The 18,969-nt window shown below is 47.4% G+C and overlaps 2 protein-coding genes across 2 annotated transcripts; both read left to right on the plus strand.

Moving 5' to 3' along the window:
• The first annotated feature begins 11,375 nt into the window (after window positions 1-11,375).
• LOC131294795 (tubulointerstitial nephritis antigen-like) lies at window positions 11,376-13,210 on the plus strand. The gene is made up of 7 exons (XM_058322838.1): window positions 11,376-11,526; window positions 11,601-11,778; window positions 11,861-12,153; window positions 12,226-12,409; window positions 12,480-12,679; window positions 12,745-12,902; window positions 12,983-13,210. Exons 1-7 carry the CDS (start codon window positions 11,376-11,378, stop codon window positions 13,208-13,210), a joined length of 1,392 nt encoding a protein of 463 aa, XP_058178821.1.
• Window positions 13,211-14,689: 1,479 nt separating this feature from the next.
• On the plus strand, window positions 14,690-17,937 carry LOC131282301 (vacuolar protein sorting-associated protein 35). Its single transcript, XM_058311720.1, has 6 exons — window positions 14,690-14,749; window positions 14,860-16,058; window positions 16,127-16,796; window positions 16,870-17,084; window positions 17,155-17,338; window positions 17,400-17,937. Exons 1-6 carry the CDS (start codon window positions 14,690-14,692, stop codon window positions 17,562-17,564), a joined length of 2,493 nt encoding a protein of 830 aa, XP_058167703.1. The 3' UTR covers window positions 17,565-17,937.
• The last annotated feature ends 1,032 nt before the right edge of the window (window positions 17,938-18,969 follow it).

Genomic DNA, 18,969 nt, shown 5'->3' on the forward strand with positions numbered 1-18,969 from the left:
AAAGCACTTTGCTCAAAAGCACCATCAACCGAGCAGCACGGGATGAGGTAACGCTGGTAAAAAGGTGGCATACTAATCGGCAAAAATTCTCTACAAGTATTTTACATTAAGCCACCGCGAACCTCCCCCGAGTGCCTGCTGGCGAGGCTCTGGTGAGGCACTGCTTTTGCAGCAGGAGCCACCGCTCCAAACGCGATGGCGTCAGCCGGACACGGTGTTTGTTCGCGGACTCCAGGTCCGAGGTACCTCTAGTTAATTTTAATGGCTATTGGTTTTACTTCCGCGGTGGACTTCGCGCGAATGGGAAGGGCCCCCAAACGGTGAAACAATGATTACCTTGTCCCCAAACGGCCCGCTCGGGTGCGTCCACGTGTTGCCAAACAGCTGTTCGGCTGAAAGGGAAAGAATGTGGATGAGACCCTTGGTGTTCAGGGTCACAGTTCCAGCTCAATTGTCGACCACGGAGGAAAGAGTAAAATTAAATCATCATAAAATTGGGTCACGCACATATCGCAGACGAATTGAGCGGGCGACCTACAGCGAAGATTTTGTGCACTTGTTCCTCATCTATTGATTTCAATCAACGTTTTTTGGACGTTGATTGTTGCGGGACACATGGCGTCGCCGGATAGATAGATCGCCACGATATCGATGCCGTCCACTGTGTGCCAATATGTCCTTAACCTTTACGACGTGGGCGACAAACAAACATGAACTTCAGTGCAAGAAGAAAATTATTAGCAAGTCGGCAAGATTTCGATGTAGCTATAACTGAGTTAATGCAGGCCAAATAGAGAAACACGAAAGATGTAATACAAGGGAAACCACCTGCAGCGTCACCTGCATAGGAATGACTGCATTGCGCCGGTGATTCAGAGAAGAAACTTTTTGCATACAAATTTTCTCCTTCAAAGCGGCCTTTTACACCACCAACAAACTGGATCAGGATAAATAACTCTGTTAAGATGTTTTCTTAACGTATGTGATCACACGTAAGCTTGAGAACAGGTGTGTGTGTGTGTGGCTGTGTGTTTGTGTATGTATACGTGTACAAGTGCTAATGTAGAATCATCATTTGGAGCCGTTTGGGGGTTGGGGTTGTTGATTTGACTACCGCCGATGAATTATTAATTCACCGTTCTGCGTCGTTCGTGTTCTTCGGTTTGACATAGTTTGGAGTGGTTTATTGGGTACCAGCGCGTTTAAGATATGATGTCATGGGCTTGGTATGACGTTAGATTCGCCTGAAGAGACGGCACTGAGAGGGTCCAAAATCGCCACAGTTTCGAATCGCCGGCATCGTTGCATTTCGTTATCCTTTGCGCCGAAATTCGCCTTTGAATCCCGTTCAATTACCCCCATCGCCAAGGGCAACTGATCGTAGCAGTCCGCAGTAACCACAGTAACTCTTCAAGGTTTGCATGTTGGCAGGAAAACTTCTCCAACCTAAAGATTGCCGTGATCGTTTATGCTTATGATTTCATCGATCAACGACACTCCATAGATTTGAAGCAGATAGGCTATCAAAATAAGAAATAGGAGACTGCACCTTGGCCTACCGGCATCGATTACTACGGCGAGGCAAGATCGAATGATATACCGCCCGCGTTGGGTTCGCGATGATTTATGGCGACCCTTCCGGGCAGAAGCTGGTATTAGGCAGTCAATTTTTTAATAAATCTTCCGTGGGTGACATTGATTCTTCCGATCGCTACCCTGGCCACCGTTTAGCCAGACGCAAAATGGTGACAAAAGGCTTGTTTTGGGTACGCCACGACGTCATCTGTCATCTAATACCTAATTTGTGGCCTCCTCCCTCAACCCTTTCTTGGGGGGATGGTAGCACAATAGTCTATTTGATTTATGGCAGCAGTTTCGTACGATAAACAACATGCCCTCGGTGGTTACAGCATCTGGCGGCTATCTCTGGAGAGGTAACCCTCTCCTTAGGTTAGCGATCGCGCTTTATAAACACTAGATCGCACCCAAGACACGCCCTTGGTCTAGAGGCCGGTGGGATATCCTGTGGTGCGAATGATTGATACCGGATTTGCATCGCCACTGCTGGTGGGGAGGTGTGTTTTGGGGGGGCAATGACAATGGGGGCAACGCCAATTGGTATTCCAACATTCCGCACGCCGCGGGTCAAGTAAACATCTGCCTAATTCCTTCCAGCTGATGGGAGTTGAGAGTTAACTCCGAAGAGGAGCGCGCGAACGCACGCTTGGCGCCACTAGAACAAGTATAAGTGTCTTGGATCGTTTCCCCGGGGTGGTTATCCAGCCACCCTTTATTTCCACGTAATGAAAAGCAAACAAACCATGTGTTACAGCTACTCGCAGGGAAGCGCCAAGGGGAATTGCCTTCATTATGCATTCTGATCTTTTGTTTTAGCTTCTACTTTTGTAAAGAAACCGTGCGGCCTTTTGCCGCTTTCTTGATTACGTGTCAAGAGGAATTGTAAATAGAACCGAATATGGCCATTAGGCTTTGAAAAAAAGGCAAAAACGCAAATTAGAACCATCTCAAATCGGCTTGGGTCACAGTAGAATCACTCTCTCGAGCGCGGAAGTTGTGTGATAATTGATTGTTGTATTTGGAAGTCGTCCTAATAAGTGTGGTTTCATATTCATTCAAGGTTACAAGTTCCTAACCATATTCTGTGATAAGTCGAGCTATATTGAAGACTTCGTAGAATCCCACTGAGTTATTATTAGCGAATCAGATGTTGAATCCACAGGTTTCCTTATTGTTGCTTTAGTATGCTTGGCCGACGAGTTAACGAAGGACCAATAGAAGCAGATTGAAGCCTCTCTAAAAATCATTGCAAACACAAATTAAAGACCTCCCCTTGTAAGAAGCTTCACGTCATAACTTCACATCATATTTACGATCTTTTCCATTCCCACATCGAGTAGTAATAAACGTCAAGTTCTGGGTGCTAAATAAAATGTGTAAATTCCAATTTTATTGAGACTAATTCATCGGCTAGCCCCGGCGCTTTCAAGCAGGCTTCAAGTGTGTCTGTAGCTCCTTTCACACTTACTACCGATGCTTTGACGCTGGATAGACACGCTGCACACGCTGAAGAGCATATTGGATCGCATGATTGGATTCCGTTCACTAGTACAGTTCTAGTACATTTATTGTAGACATTCCTGACGCAATTATGAGTTCATATATTGTCCTTGTTGACCAGTCTTGAAGCCCACCATAAACACCATCTCGCAGTGTGTGGTGGTAAAATTTATTGTTTTTGTTAACAGCAGAACGATCATGATCACGTCATCCAGGCCAGTAACAGTTGTTATTCCCTTCGGAACCATTTCCCTACGGGAGAGCCAGGATCGCTGCGGTTTAGTCAACCTGGGGGATAAAAAACTGTGCTCAAAAGCAAGTTTGGAATGTGTACTATGAATCGATGCAATGAGCTCATAGAGATTTGTAATCCCTAGAAACCGTTGGCGTCGTGCATGGGCGATCGAGTTGGTTTCCTAGCACGTTCATAAGTCGGCCGAATGCAGCATTTCCTGGCACAATGGGTGAGTGTAGAGTGAAATTTCATTCGAATCCCATGACGACGAACTGGTATATGGCTGAACGTGCAAAACACGCGCGCTATGGAATGTGCCGCTACGGAGAGCCTATTTATTTCGCCGGTCAGTTGACCTCAAGCACCGGCGAGCTCTTGAGAGCTCTACAATCAAAAAAGATAAATTAGCCGCCCGGCTCGGCGATGGAACAAACGTTCAAAGGTACAGTTTTAGGGATATAACGCGTTTGGGTCGTGTTGGTGGTTGGCCGTGAGTGCCGTGGCCGGCCGTACGAAAAGGGAAAAAATAGGAGCAACCAACGGCGAAGATTGTTGATTCAATTGAAAACACATAAATCACTTAACGCTCATCGGCGTCATCGGGCACCACCGGGGGGATTGGATGTTTGAAATCTTTGCACCAGCAACCGATTTGCACGTCACCTCAGACTTCACCTCCACACAGCTCCAATCAGTTTGCACGGAATTGATTGAACGTTCCAAAGTTTGGCCTACACACATGATCCATCGATTCCGCTCGATCGCACCCCGGTCGATATTTGACGAGTATTGATGGGTCAGCTCTGAATGAAAATGCAGGTGAAAAGCGAGAGAACATCGATCCGCATAACGCTGAGCCGAGGTTACGGGCCCTTGATACACCGGGATCGCTCGTGACTGAACGGAGCATGTTCGATGGGGATTCAGCTTTATACAACCCTAAAGTAACCAAAAGTTCTCTGCCGTTACCAAACGATCGAAGGGATTGGGAGCTCCAATGCAGGACGACGTGTGCTCCACTAACGGTACGATCGTTCACCGCATGGCGTTCGTGTCGGTAATTTTTCATGTCGATGTAGGACCGTGATCGCTTAGACGCTGATTGGTGGGCGGTTCGAAGAAAGCGTTGCAAGCGGCTTCCACCAACCTGCAGGGCATTGATTAATCCTTCATCCCAACCGCCGATGCAGTGGCGCCCGGAAGGGATTTTTTGAAGCCGAACGATTTTACTTGTTTATCAAGTAACCATCATAATTGTCTTCGCTGTTTGGCCGATCGTATGCGAGCCGTAACGTAGTATCGGCCCGCTCGATTGTTGCAACTATCTGATTGTTGTGCAGCTGGTGTTCGTCGCAGACGCCATCGGGACAAAGCCCCTGCAATCGACAAAACAAAAATCGCATGACTAATACTTGCAGCACGGCTCGTAAAGCACATCCCTGTCCGACAGGGGGGAAGATTTATGTATCTCAATCCGATGCTTGCTTGCTCGGCTCATGCAGTTGTGGTTGCTTTCCGGTTTAGACATCCTCCATCCGCTCACTCGCACTTTGCTGTTGTTGTTTTGCCGTTTTCCAGTCTAGTGTGCTGTCGGAAACATATCCATTAGCTTTAGCCACGGTCCGCAGCGGTGTGTGGTGGTGCACAGTTGTTGTGCAAATCGTGACGCATCGCAACGAAACGGGAAGCAAAGCAGGCTGGATGCCGGCTGGAGGAAAACTTCAAGTGTGCACAAGAGTGGCCACTGGCCTTCTTCCGTACGACCCTTTCGGCGCCGGTAGAGTACCTCTTCCTGCCTCCTCCGCCAATTGGCTTGCAATTGGTATCGGCTGGCATTTGCATGGTTTTGACGAAGGCGGAAACTTTCACTACTCGGTACTGCCATTTTTCAAGATCTTCTTACAGAGACTTAGGAGCGTTTAACGACCGGGACAGGGGGGAGGGCGCTGGTCGGTCGCTAGTCCTTCTTATGTTACTTTCTCCGCGGAAGGAGAACACACCGCCAACTTTACCGAAATTTACCACCTCCGTATCAACTTCCTAGCAAATGTTGTTCGCGAAGCTATCAAGGCATCCTAGATCAAGATTCAAGAGTTTCCTGATCGTTAAATTATATTTATTTTGCGCGCAGAAGAATTGAATGATTATTTTCTCTTCAATGCTACCAAAGCTTCCTGTAATGGCTGGATGGCTTATAGAATATCAGCACTTTTATGAATGAAAACGAACGTTTCATGGCGTCAGAACGACTTTGGTCAACAAAACTGTACGTTTGTTTTGAGAAACAATGAACATCAGAGCAATTCCGTAGCAGTAGCTTAATGCGACTTACAATATTCTCTCGTCACAAAGCCTACCGCGAATGTTGTCTAAACATGAACCATCTTCTTACTCGTCGTGATCGGTCTTTTCCTTCGGTATTAGGGTTTCCATTTTAATGCTCGCCAGGTCGTTCTGGGTCGTCTCGGCTAATGCTTGCAACCAACGCAAACTGGCCGCAGGCCCGAAAAAAAAAACGTTTGTTTACTCTTAGCAAAGAGCAAATATTGTCGATGGCGACCGTGCGCTCCCTCCTCGCGATCCGTTTCTTCCCCGCGGAAAGGCTCTCTGGCGAAAAGCGTGTTGGCAGCTTCATGCTTTCAATTTGCCAACTGTTACTTTCATTAACAAAACTAGACTGAGTGGCGAAAGGAAAAAGCATAAACTTTGATGAACACACATGCACGCCCTCAACAAGCGTCGTATCAACGGCGTTCGTCATCGTTTATTTCCTTCAAACCTTTCTCACCCGTTTGGTCAATGCAAAACGGTTTTTTATCCCGCACTTCTTACGGGTGCAGTTCTTTACACCTTAGCGAAATGGTGAACCGGTGGCCGGTGGGCGGTTTCAATTAAAAACACAAACGAAACAATCGTTAAACGAACGGGGTTGAAATATTTATCCACCTCGTGATTGTACACATTTTTTTCGTTTTCTTTTCTTCGTCTTTCTCCTCTTCCTCGGGGTCTGCACGTTTCTGCAGCGTGTGACTAATCATCCCGAAATAATCTCGGGGCCACTATCGACGCGAACAGCATGGCGACGAAACGGAAGGGCCGCATGCATGAGCGTCATCTGCATACATCCGCCTGCAACTCGCTCAGCTGAAAGTGAATGCATGCATCCTGCATAAAGCCATTAAAAGCGTTTGCGTTAGCTTAAAAATATAATCCGAACACAACGCGCCACCGATGGAGGACCTATTTCTTGACGAAATTTAGTTGTTAGCAATGGAGAACCGCCGTTGGCTAAAAATAATAATATATCGACCGAAAACTCGGCTGCTGGGAAAAAGGAGCAGATGCCTGAGAAACAACACACCCTTCCTTCCCTTGAGCCGGCGGGCCCTAGATTCATTATTCTAGGGCATCGCACTACTTGCACAAGGAAGGCAAAGTAAGACATCGTAAACTAGCATCATCTTATGCAGGGAAGTAGAAAAGAAAAGCGAAACGATCGCCGCTTGGCCAAAGATCATCGCGCGCGTACCTCCGCGGCATCAGCAAACTGACCATTTGTATCTGTCAGCAATTAAAATACTTCAAATTCTCTACACCTAGACCGACCCCACCCTGCTTCATTCATCTCCCCCCCGGGGAGTCCCTGGTTCGCTCTGGTCGAGTGTTTTATTTACCAGAGCGTCCTGGTGTAAGAAAAAGAATTTGCTTACATCAGCTGTTTGGTGTTCAAGAACCTCCACCCTGCTCCTACCCCCCGTTCACCATCATTCGTTGGCCGAGCCCACTTCTTCCCCACCCCTTGCCCTGCACTTTCCCACAAGTGTCACAGGCAAATCTCGATCGCGCACAGCTGATTGTTCCCTATTCCCGGGCGCAACATCAAGATCGGGGTGAATTGCGAACAATTAACGGTGAAGGTCGCCACCCACCCTTCGACCCCCCTCCCCGCTCAAAGACGGGAGATGCAAGGCGTGCGCGTACTTTGTCGTGCAGTGCCGGGCAGGAATGTTTGCAGCAGGAATGCCCCCCCAACGTGAGTGGGCGTGCTAATGAAGCATTTTGCCAACGCATTGGTACCGCGACCGTGAAAACGCCGCACCACCTTACCATCAAGGTTGTCCATAATCGCGCCGACCTTACCCGCACTTGCCCACGTTTGACTCTCTTATCGGCACGGTCGCAGCGAAAGTGTTGGCAGCTGGCAACAATCTATGCAGCCCACCCCTAATATCTTGGAGGATCAGTGCACCCTCCCTGGGGTTGATTGATTCTTAAGCTATTCCAATCAAAGACACTTAATTGCTCACTTAGCGCTCCCCGCCCTTTGCAGAGTGGAGGAAGGGGTTGATGTGGACGGTTTCTATTGCGCATATCGTTTGGCGCATACCACTCGTTAACGTCTAACCCCGAGTACATCCTTTCTAAACAAGACATATTAACACCATCTCGGCAACAGTGTGCTGCAGCTTCCTGATCGCTTCCTGACAACCTGTCACCTGGTAATTGATATGCACGGTGTTGCATTCCAATCCTCCCCCCTCCCTGTGTCGTTGTATTGCGTTTCTGGGTGAGCTGGTGTGGCATTTTCTTCAAACCTTCCGCACAACGCAGAGGAACGTCTCGAAACTCCGTTGTCAACATCATCCCAGACTTGGCCGAGCACCTTCAAGGTACACACACACTCAGGGGAATGCCTAGGGCAGGAAGGGCTGATGGAGAAACGAGATGCTTTTTCCACACCGGGCGAGTCAATTAGCAATGAAGGTGTAAGAAGCTCAAATAGAGCGAGGGGGGGTAGGGCGAAAGGAAAACCCGAGGGGAACAAATATTTTCAAAGAAATATACAAGCACACGCGACCAACACCCTCCTTATCGGGGGATGGAAAACATCTGTTTGCCGCGTACCAACAAGGAAATTGTGCTGCAATCTACATCGCTCTCTATGGGGCAGAACAATAGTGGAGCACTATACAACGCGAGTGTTTATCACGTTTACCTGGGCCTTATAGTCATCGGGTATCACTTGAGACATTCAGTTGGCTCACGGTCAATACTTTCGGATATTCGGAACACTAGGGAGCGGAATACAAACATTCAGCCCCAGGTCAGGTTTGTTGCTGGTCGTAAAGTAGTGAAATATTAACCGATTAACGGCCAATCCTTGATATTTAGCTGCAATTTGCAGCCTGACGATTTAATGCTGAGTTCAAGTAACCTTAACTCCTTGTTGAAGACAGTAAATTATATTGATTCATTACCGGCGCGGGAGAGAAGTGAGTCTGTGCTGAAATTAAGATGTAGAATTAAGGCTACAAAAATACAAAAGACAAGAATGCGCCATGTTTCAAGGAAAAGTTGCATAATGGCCTTATCACACTGGTCACCAATGGTGGCATGGAAAAAGCACTGGATTGTCAAACGACCATCGAAAACGAATGACATTGGAGTGGCTGGGGGTCCGTTGGTGAATGAGCTTGCCCGTATCACCGAGCTGTCATTGTGTGGAGTTTGCTGTATCTGGCATGTTAAGCTTGATTTGAAAGTGATTCATGTTTTTTAATTTTATTAATAATCAATTATAAGCATAATTAGATTATAAAATTTCGGTATTTTAATCTTAAACTGCCGAAAACCGCATGAACCGAAAGTGAATTATATAAACTCCCACTCCCAGGTGGCCTGCCTTATCACACTACCAAGACGCACCAGTATGTCAAACTGGATGCCAAAACCAAATTTTGACAGTTCGGTGGTTTTGCAAAGCCACCATTGGTGACCAGTGTGATAAGGCCATAAGGATTATGATATGCTCACGCCGGTTTCCGTTCGCAGCGAAGGACTTACTCATCAGCTTAGAATCGAGCAGATTAAACACAATTTCGGTTCAATGTCACATATGTGCGGCCTGTTCTCTACGCCCCCAACATAGTGGAAGATAAAGCGGGTTAGCGGCATAGGTTCGTCAGCTGCTGTACCTTGCCGTGTGGACCTAGAAAACAATCACAGTAGGCAAGAGTAGATGGTGATAAGGTTGCATCATTAGTAGCTGACTGCTGCAAGCGGCAAACGTGCGGCGCGGAGTTGTTCTTAGTAACATCTTCACCGCCGTTTCTCAGTCGAGGCGCAGCCGGCTTTGGATTCGAACGTTCTTCAGTTGCGGACGCGAAACATCACATTGTTGGTGTTCGGTTTTTGTGTGTTTTCATTCGTTTCCCAGTTCGGTTGTTTCGTGCTTTGTGGTGTGGTATGTATTTTAGTGTGTCTAGTTTTAAACAAGGTTTCCCAATAAACCACATTCGGTAGGATTTAGTTTTCAAAAAAGATGTTATGCAATTCGCTCTCCGCTTTCGGTTCCGCTAGCTACGATCGTGGATAACGCATTGGTGCAGTAAGAACAGTTGTTCTCGGTTATTCCGTGAAATCGCGATAGTTATTGAGAAGCATCCTGAAAATCATCCTGCGTTTTATTCCCCTGTCATTAGAGACGTCGATAGCAGCTATTTAGTTATGCTGATGGTAGCACTTTGCTGTTGTTCGTTAGATTTTACACCCAATCTCGCACGTTTTGCAGCTGATGCAGCGCGATTATCGGCGGCAAGAGATGCAATTACTGCCAACACACGATGGAGCTCGTTGTGATCATCGTCGTCGTCGTGGTCGATGATCTCGTAAACAAACAAGTTTGCAAACGAATTTTGGGGTACGCAAACACACTTAACACCTGAGTTGCGTCGTGTCGGCCAATGACACATACCGGTTGGACCTGTGTGCTTTTTTTTTTTTTGGTACCTTTTCTCATTCGCTTGTTCGCGGACCGCGAGCGGCCTACTACGAATATCCCGAAATAAGGTTGCTTCTCGACGCATTCAAAAACTAAATTCTAAAAGGCACCCTTCTCGGTACGGGAAGTATGAGCTGCCTGTCAATGTCAATGCCGTTGCTTTGTCCGATGGCGTCGTTCGGAGCGCTCGGATGTGGAGTGAACAAGAAGAGCTTGGGAACTGGGCCGAAGACGGCGTGTGATGGGGTCCACTTCTGGCAGGGAGAGAAACGTCGGGACAGACACTTGAGTCCAATCCCAAACACAGGAGCCACCACCAAAACCGCAGCAGCAGCAGCAGCAGCTTCTAATCAATGGCGGTGTCAGTCTTCGGGGGGCTCGCGGAAATGAGCCACTCTGCCGCTCGGCTGCAGATGAGAGGATGTTTATTTTTATCCGCGTTTATGAACTCACCAGCGTTAAATTGAGCCACTGCCATTTTTTTTACCCCTACTTTCATGCTTCTCCCTTTGGCATTCCGTTTGTTCGCGCGCGCAGTAACGTACAGCCAGTTGTATACCGGCTCCTCACCTGTTAACGACCTGCCGGATGCCAAGCAGCGGTAACAGATCCGCGACGGAGATCCGTATCGTTTGTGCGCAAAATATTCAAAGCAACGAGACGGGAAGGTTTGTTAACAACAGGGTGGCTAATTCGAAATGCAATTTTCAAAACCCTACAAATTAGTTCACTGGTTTTGGAAACAAGAGCTCATCTACTTTGTGGTCTTGATAGATGAACTTTGGAATTAAAAAAACCTTGCTACCACTATTTTCAGTCGACCCAATAGAACCAGCCTGTCTTGTGTGGATATTCAAACACGATTGACATGATTTGATTGCTAGTAGGCCCATGTAGATTGTAAAACACCCATGTTTTACATGTTGTATCGGTGTTCAAAGTTAATCATTGCTGCCGCATCATAACGAAACGGTTTTTTTTTATGTTTTTACCACGTTCGAAAACATTTAGAAAACATTCGCGTCACTGTCACGTGTTTGAAGAGCTTTTGGGGAAATCCCAAAACTGTTGCCAGTTGTTTTTGGGGTTTTATTTGTACAGACTACCAGACGAACGAGAACAAGAGTTGTCTTTGATAAATCCAACCATCCAGTCATTTGCAGTTTCTGTTACACTATCTGCGTCCATGAACGAGAAACAATTAAACATTTATGTTACTTGAATTCGTTTTCTTTTGCAGTTCATTGTTAGAATATATATTTTTGGGAGTGGTCGTGCAAAATGCTACCATCGGTGGTGTTTGTCCTGCTGGTAGCTTTCACCGGCATTCATGCAAACCGATTCCGGAACGAGTTCCCGGGACCATATTGTGCTGCCCGGAACGACCAATGCTGCCGGGATCGTCAGGACGGTTGTGCGCAGCCGATTTCGAGTAAGTTTCACACGGACAATATGGTGCACTATTTCAGATGCGTTCTAATGACAAATATTTCTGTTTTATTGTAGCAACACTTTGTTATTGTGATGAGTTCTGTGAACGAGGAGAACATGGAGACTGCTGTCCAGACTACGAGGAAGTCTGCATGGGCATAACTTCGCCGCCGCAACAGTTGCTGTCCTGCGTGCACAAAAAACGTTACTTCACACCGTACGATCCGCCAGTGGTGGACAACTGCAACACTTGGTAAGAACACGTGCAACTGCCGAAGGATTCGTTCACTTAAGCGATGTATTTAAACAACCTCTCCGGTTTTTTTTGTTTGCAGCAAATGTAACTATGACGGGTCGGTGACGTGTACAGACAACGTGTGCCTGGTCGATGATGAGATCCTTACTCAGCTGTATCATTTGGAGCGATCCGTCGGTTGGAAGGCAACGAACTATTCGGAATGGTGGGGCCGTACGTACGACGAGGGCAAAGTGCTGCGACTGGGAACATTCCAGCCAAAGTACCGCGTGAAGGCAATGAAACGGCTCAGTAACAAGGGAGGAGCTTTGCCGTCACATTTCGATGCTAGCGAGCATTGGCCAGGACTAATTGCGGAAGCACGTGATCAAGGTAAAGCGAGTTTTTTTTGCCACCCTTTAGGCAAATGGAAATACTAATGGGAAAATCGATCGTTCTTTCCAGGATGGTGTGGTTCGTCGTGGGCGTTTTCGACGGCTACAATGTCTTCGGATCGGTTTGCAGTAATGTCCAAGGGGCGAGAGATGGCTCAGCTGGCCGCGCAGCAGATGCTGGCCTGTGTGACACGCCAACAGGCGTGTAAGGGTGGACATTTGGACACGGCATGGCAGTATCTGCGTAAAGTGGGGTACGTGTTTATCCCGATAATGTTGTTCGACCCCATTGAGCATTGATCATTGATTTGTTGTCCCTTCCAGAGTGGTCAATGAAGAATGCTATCCCTATATTGCGGCCCAAAACGCTTGCAAAGTACACCGAGACGACACGCTGATCACTGCCAACTGTGAGCTTCCGCAGACGGTCAACCGTACGCAAATGTACAAAATGGGCCCGGCATACAGTCTGAACAACGAAACAGATATTATGAGCGAAATTAAGGAGCGTGGAACTGTTCAGGGTACGTTGTTGAATCATTCGCCCGGTTGAGGTTCGATTTGTACTGACAAAACATTAATGTTTTAGCCCTGATGCGTGTACACCGCGATTTCTTCTCCTACAAGAGTGGTGTCTACCGCCATTCGGCAGCGGCAACAGCGGCAGACGAACGAGCCGCCTTCCACTCGGTCCGTTTGATCGGATGGGGAGAGGAACGGGTCGGTTATGATGTGGTGAAGTACTGGGTATGCATTCCCATGCGTTGGCAGAACACGTTGAAATCTATTTCTAACGCGCTGTTCGATTTTTCATCCCCGTTCCATAGATTGCCATCAACTCCTGGGGCCCTTGGTGGGGCGAGAACGGTCGCTTCCGTATTCTGCGAGGATCGAATGAGTGCGATATTGAAAGTTACGTGCTGGCCTCGAACCCCTACGTACACGAGCATGTCCAGGCGGTGCGCAAAGTCGGGGAGCTGCAGGAGCTGATCGTCGGAACGGGCTACGTTCCGCACCCTAGCCACCGGTACCCACCGTACGGTCGTAGCGGCTAAGTGGCTTCGAGAAGTTGAACGACAGTCGCTGTCTCATTGCAACCGCTTACCGCCATATTCTTCCTTTTTCCAATTATATTATAGCCGCTACTAGGCACAGTATTAGGCAAGGAGAGCGTTAGGGGCGCGCTTATTTTTCTAGCTGCCAACATCAAAGAAACCGAAAATGCGAAAAGCAACGAAATTATCTCCCCCCGTTTTAAAATAGCTATCAAGAAAATGTGAACTTTTTCGAAAAACCAAAGCTCGATAGGTAGTCTCAAACTATAGGAGGATAGTGGAGATTTGATGATCCGTTTGCGAAGCAAAAACCCGACTCTGGCGAAACTCTTTACTGTTACCGAAAACTGCTTTCGATGGTGTTCATTGTACGCGCACAGCACGAGCAAATTTGTCTGTCTCTGTTTTCAATACTATGTAAATGTGTAGAATTAGTGTGCACTAATTATAACGATCCCGAAGAAGGTGAACTTGGAAGGGCCGATTGTTTGCTTGAAGTCATTTAGTCGTTAGGTACATGCCGTTGTGTACATTTTATCCTTTTTTTTAAATTCGAACAAACAATGTCGGAAGCGCGCGTTTGCAGCTTTATCCCAGTACCGATGTGCGGGTCAACAAAATTTACGAATCAACCAATAAAATCAACCAAGAATCTAACAGGGCTTACCGGCCGAAAAGTTACTCTTCCATTTGTATGAAACTGTTGTATTGTAACGGAACGAAGAAATGCTTAATTAATAAACATACCAACATTATCAAAATAAACTCAACTGATTTTCGCTCTTCCGGAACACGTGTTCAACAAAACGGAAATTCCATTTAACCGCCGCACTGAAATGTATTTGACAACCCTTCAAACATGCACAATGACTTTTCACAGCTGTCATTTCGAAGCATAAACATTGGCGATCTCACAAACACCCCAACATACTTTTTCACTCATAATTGGTCGCCTGAAGTTTCTAATCACCGGAGCACGGAATCGTCAAAAACAGCAGTGCAGTTAGCTTGGGTTTTTATCTGTTCCACCGCCCGTCACGTTTCCTAGCTGCGCCCACGAAAGAAGCACTTTGGTGATAAGGGAAAACCGTTTAATTTGATCAATCTTATGTCGCTGGTGCGTCTCGGGCCGCTCGTCGAACAGCAGAAGCAGCACTAGCACGGGAGATCTGTCAGTCGGAACGCGAAAATATCAACACATAAGAATAGGAACAAAAAACACCGTCCAGGGGAAAGGCACACCGATACACGGCAGTAGCAGCGAAAGATAATGGTAAGTGCAGAGTGGGTAGTAAATTCCGATTCCGATGCGATGCGTTTTCGCTGTTTGTGTGTGGTGGCGCCACCCGTGGCTGCGAAACTACACCTGCTGCTTGGAAGTTGGAGTTCTACTAGATTGTTGATAAGAACAGTTTGCCACTGGCACAAAAATCAAGCATCCTCACGGAACAAACAGTAACCCGAGTAGCAACCGAGATCATGTATCTATGGAATTCAGCCAACTTGGATAACTCGGCGCTTTATCGTCGTCCTACGCAGGTTATTCACAATTGTGACTCATGGTGTGGTTTTGCTAGTGCAACGATGGTGGCTCGCGTGAACGTCAGATATATTCTTCCATTAACCCTTATCGGTGTTTACTATTACAGCCACAAACACCGATAAACTCTGTGGACGAGCAGGATAAACTGCTGAATGAAGCGGTGACGGTGGTACGGGCACAGTCCTTCCAGATGAAGCGGTTCCTAGACAAGGACCGGCTAATGGAGGCGATGCGTTGTGCCTCGACAATGTTGGGGGAGCTGCGGACCTCACTGTTGTCGCCCAAAAGCTACTATGAGCTGTACATGGCCATAACGGACGAGCTGCGACACTTCGAGCACTACCTGCTGGACGAGTTTCAGAAGGGCCGCAAGGTGCCGGATCTCTACGAGCACGTGCAGTACGCGGGAAACATCGTCCCCCGACTGTACCTGCTCATCACCGTCGGGTTGGTGTACATTAAGACGAACAGTTCGCTCAAACGCAGCATCTTGAAGGATTTGGTCGAAATGTGTCGCGGCGTGCAGCATCCACTGCGGGGCCTTTTCCTGCGCAACTATCTTCTGCAGTGCACACGCAACATTCTCCCCGACACGACGCTGGTGGGCGCTTCGGGTGACGAGAACGAGGGCACCGTGATCGATGCCATCGACTTTGTGCTGACCAACTTTGCCGAGATGAACAAGCTGTGGGTACGGATCCAGCATCAGGGCCACTCGAGCGAGCGCGCCCGACGGGAGAAGGAACGTGAGGAATTGAAAATCCTGGTCGGCACTAATCTGGTGCGCTTGTCGCAGCTGGAATCGGCCACGCTGGAGATCTACCAGCGGCTCATACTGCCGGGAATATTGGAGCAGGTTGTCAGCTGTCGGGATGCGATCGCTCAGGAGTATCTGATGGAGTGCATCATCCAAGTGTTTCCGGACGAGTTTCATCTGCAAACGCTCGACCCGTTCCTCAAATCGTGCGCCCAGCTGCAGCCGGGTGTGAACGTGAAGAATATCATCATTTCGCTGATCGATCGGCTCGCGTTGTACAACCAGCGCAACGGGAAGATCACGCAAACGTCCACGGGGGCGACCGAGGTCATATCCGCCATTCCGGCCGAGGTGCAGCTGTTCGAGGTGTTCAGTACACAGATTGCCAACATCGTCCAGCTGCGCACAGACCTGCCGATGGAGGACACGGTCTCGCTGCAGGTGGCCCTCGTTAGTCTCGCGCAGAAAGTGTACCCAGACCGGGTGGACTACGTGGACAAGGTGTTGGAGACAACTACTCAAATATTGGAGCGACTTAAACTCTCCAAGTATGTACCGCGCGGAGGTGCCTTGACGAATTCTGCTCATCATTCGTATGTGCTTGTTGTTTTTTCAGCATTTCACACTCGCTTTCGGTGAATCAGGAACTTTCTCGATTACTGCGCCTGTGTGTGGACTTCTACAACAACATCCTGACGATACTCGAGCTCAAGTTCTTCACTCCCTTGCTGGAAAAGTTCGATTACACTTCGCGCAAAGCGTTGGCCCTGTACATTGTGATGAACATTCTCGAGAATGAAACGCTCATTCCGATGGCGGAGCAGGTGGACAGCGTGCTCACGATCATCTCGCCGCTGATCCGCGACCAGGACGATCAGCCGGCGGACGTGCGCGTCAACATGGAGGACTTTGCCGAAGATCAGGGCATCGTCGGACGGTTCGTGCATCTGCTCCGCTCGGACGATCCCGACACGCAGTACAAAATACTGATCGCCGCTCGGAAACACTTTGGCATGGGTGGCCAGCAGCGCATACGGTACGTGCTGCCACCGCTCGTCTTTCAGGCGTACCAGCTGGCGTACAAGTACAAATCGATCGTCGCCGAGGACGAAATGTGGGACAAAAAGTGTCAGAAGATTTTGCAGTTCTGCCACAGCACGATCGCGGTGCTGGCAAAGTCCGAGTTGCCCGAGTTGGCGTTGCGGTTGTATCTGCAGGGTGCGCTGTGCATTGGCCACATCGCTTACACCAATCACGAGGCGGTCGCTTACGACTTTATGACGCAGGTAGGGGGGAGGGGGACGCAGATTGTCAGTTAGTTGCTTGAACTTAAAATAACAATACCATTTCCTTCCGTAGGCCTTCTCGCTATATGAGGACGAAATTTCCGACTCGAAATCACAGTTTGCTGCCATCACGCTCATCATATCAACTGTCGAGCAGATGACCTGCTTCTCGGAGGAAAACGCTGAACCACTGCGAACAAGCTGCGCATTGGCCGCATCGAAGCTGCTGAAGAAGCCCGACCAATGTCGCGCCGTCGTCACGTGCGCAAGCTTATTCTGGAGCGGAAAGTACGTTGCGGATGTTTTCGAAGGTAGCAAACGACGAAATCCTGTTTAATTACAAATCATTGCTTTGCAGACAAAACGGGCAGGAGCTTCGAGATGAAAAGCGCACGCTGGAGTGTTTGAAGAAGGCGGCAAAAATTGCATCCCAATGCTTGGATGTCGGTGTTCAGCTGCAGCTGTACGTGGAACTGCTGAACCATTATTTGTTCTATTTCACCCGTGGTAATACCCAGATCACCATTTCGATGCTCAATCAGGTACGCTCAGCATCCAAGTGAATGCTTCCAAATCTCACGTATGTCGATCGATTCTTTCCAGTTGATTGCGAAAATCAACGAAGAGCTTCCCAATCTCGAGCCCACGGAGGAGACGAAGCAGGTGGAGATGCACTATCAGAACACGCTGGCCCATATCCGCAGCCGGATGGAAGCAACCGATAATACCGGCTTGGAGGCATCGTTTGCTGGCATTGCTCTGAATTAAGGTATGATTCGTTGCATAGGAAGGGTGTTAGCTCCTGCTATGCTATCATTGGACGTTGGAGTGTGGTCGCGTATGGTATAATTCGTATAGGGCGAAGTAGCGTTAATAGTAACTTTACAGATACTACAATCAGTTAAACAGCAATAAAGCAACATAGAGCGCATGGTATAATCGTAAAAGTAAATTCATGATTTCAATTGCTTCGGATGCATATCACAGTTATCTCTCATAACTTCATTCAGACTTTCAAACTTTCCCATAAGTTTTGATTAAGTTTTTACTTTCCTTAAAGTGCTCGAACAGTTGGTTGATACATCTAAGGTTTTTATTTTAGAAACAGCAAGAAAAAACTGTTATTTATTTATCTTGTTGAGAAAAATACTGTTTTGCTTTCGCTGCTGGACCCAATTTTTTGTTTACACTTCGCTTGCTTGCGTTTTGCGTTTTGCTTTTCATATGGGTTTGCTATTGCTTGCCTTTTCATTCTGCATTATCCCTTCGTTTACAATCGCGTCGCGTGGAATTGCTGTTGCCATTCTAGAATACCCAAGCGTCATTTAATCGGTCCTTTTTTTTCCTCCTTCCATCGATCGTATCCTTGCCACGCCATTCTTACATCAATGATTCTTCAGGAAAAAACATTCAAGAAGGGGATCTACAATTCGATATTTGTTTTTGTGTCCACATCTAAACCACAAATCACACATTCAGAGATACACAATGCCGGTACGCTGCATTTTGAACGATGCGCGTACCATCCATTTCATAAATAGTCAAAGTGAAACTAAACACAGCAGCCATGTTACGTTTAGTTATAGATTCCCAAGTTTGCACGCCGGTTGCTGCGTTACTGTTGCGGGTTTTTTTTTTAAATTGAGAATTCTAGCAAGTGATATACTGGAAAGAATAATCGTTTTAAAAAAATTACACGACCTTATTCTCGATCTTCGAGTTTCATCATGGTTCTTACGCCTTTCGGCAAACCAACCAACCAAATGTCGAAATTCAAACTCGTAAACGGAATGATTTAACGCTACCTGTTGATGCCTCTAAATCTATCTCGGTAAAGGGCCCCACGATGGTGGATACAACAAGGGTTTTATAGCTAAATTGAAGCGAATGCTCTTTGTTTTGGATATAGTTTTCGATTGCTTTTGATACTGTCTCGTTAGATCCCGCGGGGTGTGTGGGTTGCATCTGTTGGTATGTATTTTGTTCTAATCTTCATACACAAGTGGATACAGGCGGATATATTACTTTTGAGTAACTTTCAAACTCTCCTATTATCCGGGTACGAATTGTCGCCTCATTGTTCTCTATACTTTAAATGGTGTATTGTAAATGTTTTGATCATTTAATTTGTTTGATACTGTGTAAAAATTCTATCGAAAACAGAAGCAAAAAT

The sequence above is a fragment of the Anopheles ziemanni genome, chromosome 2 (assembly GCF_943734765.1).
Source record: "Anopheles ziemanni chromosome 2, idAnoZiCoDA_A2_x.2, whole genome shotgun sequence".
Taxonomy (NCBI): Eukaryota; Metazoa; Arthropoda; class Insecta; order Diptera; family Culicidae; genus Anopheles; species Anopheles ziemanni.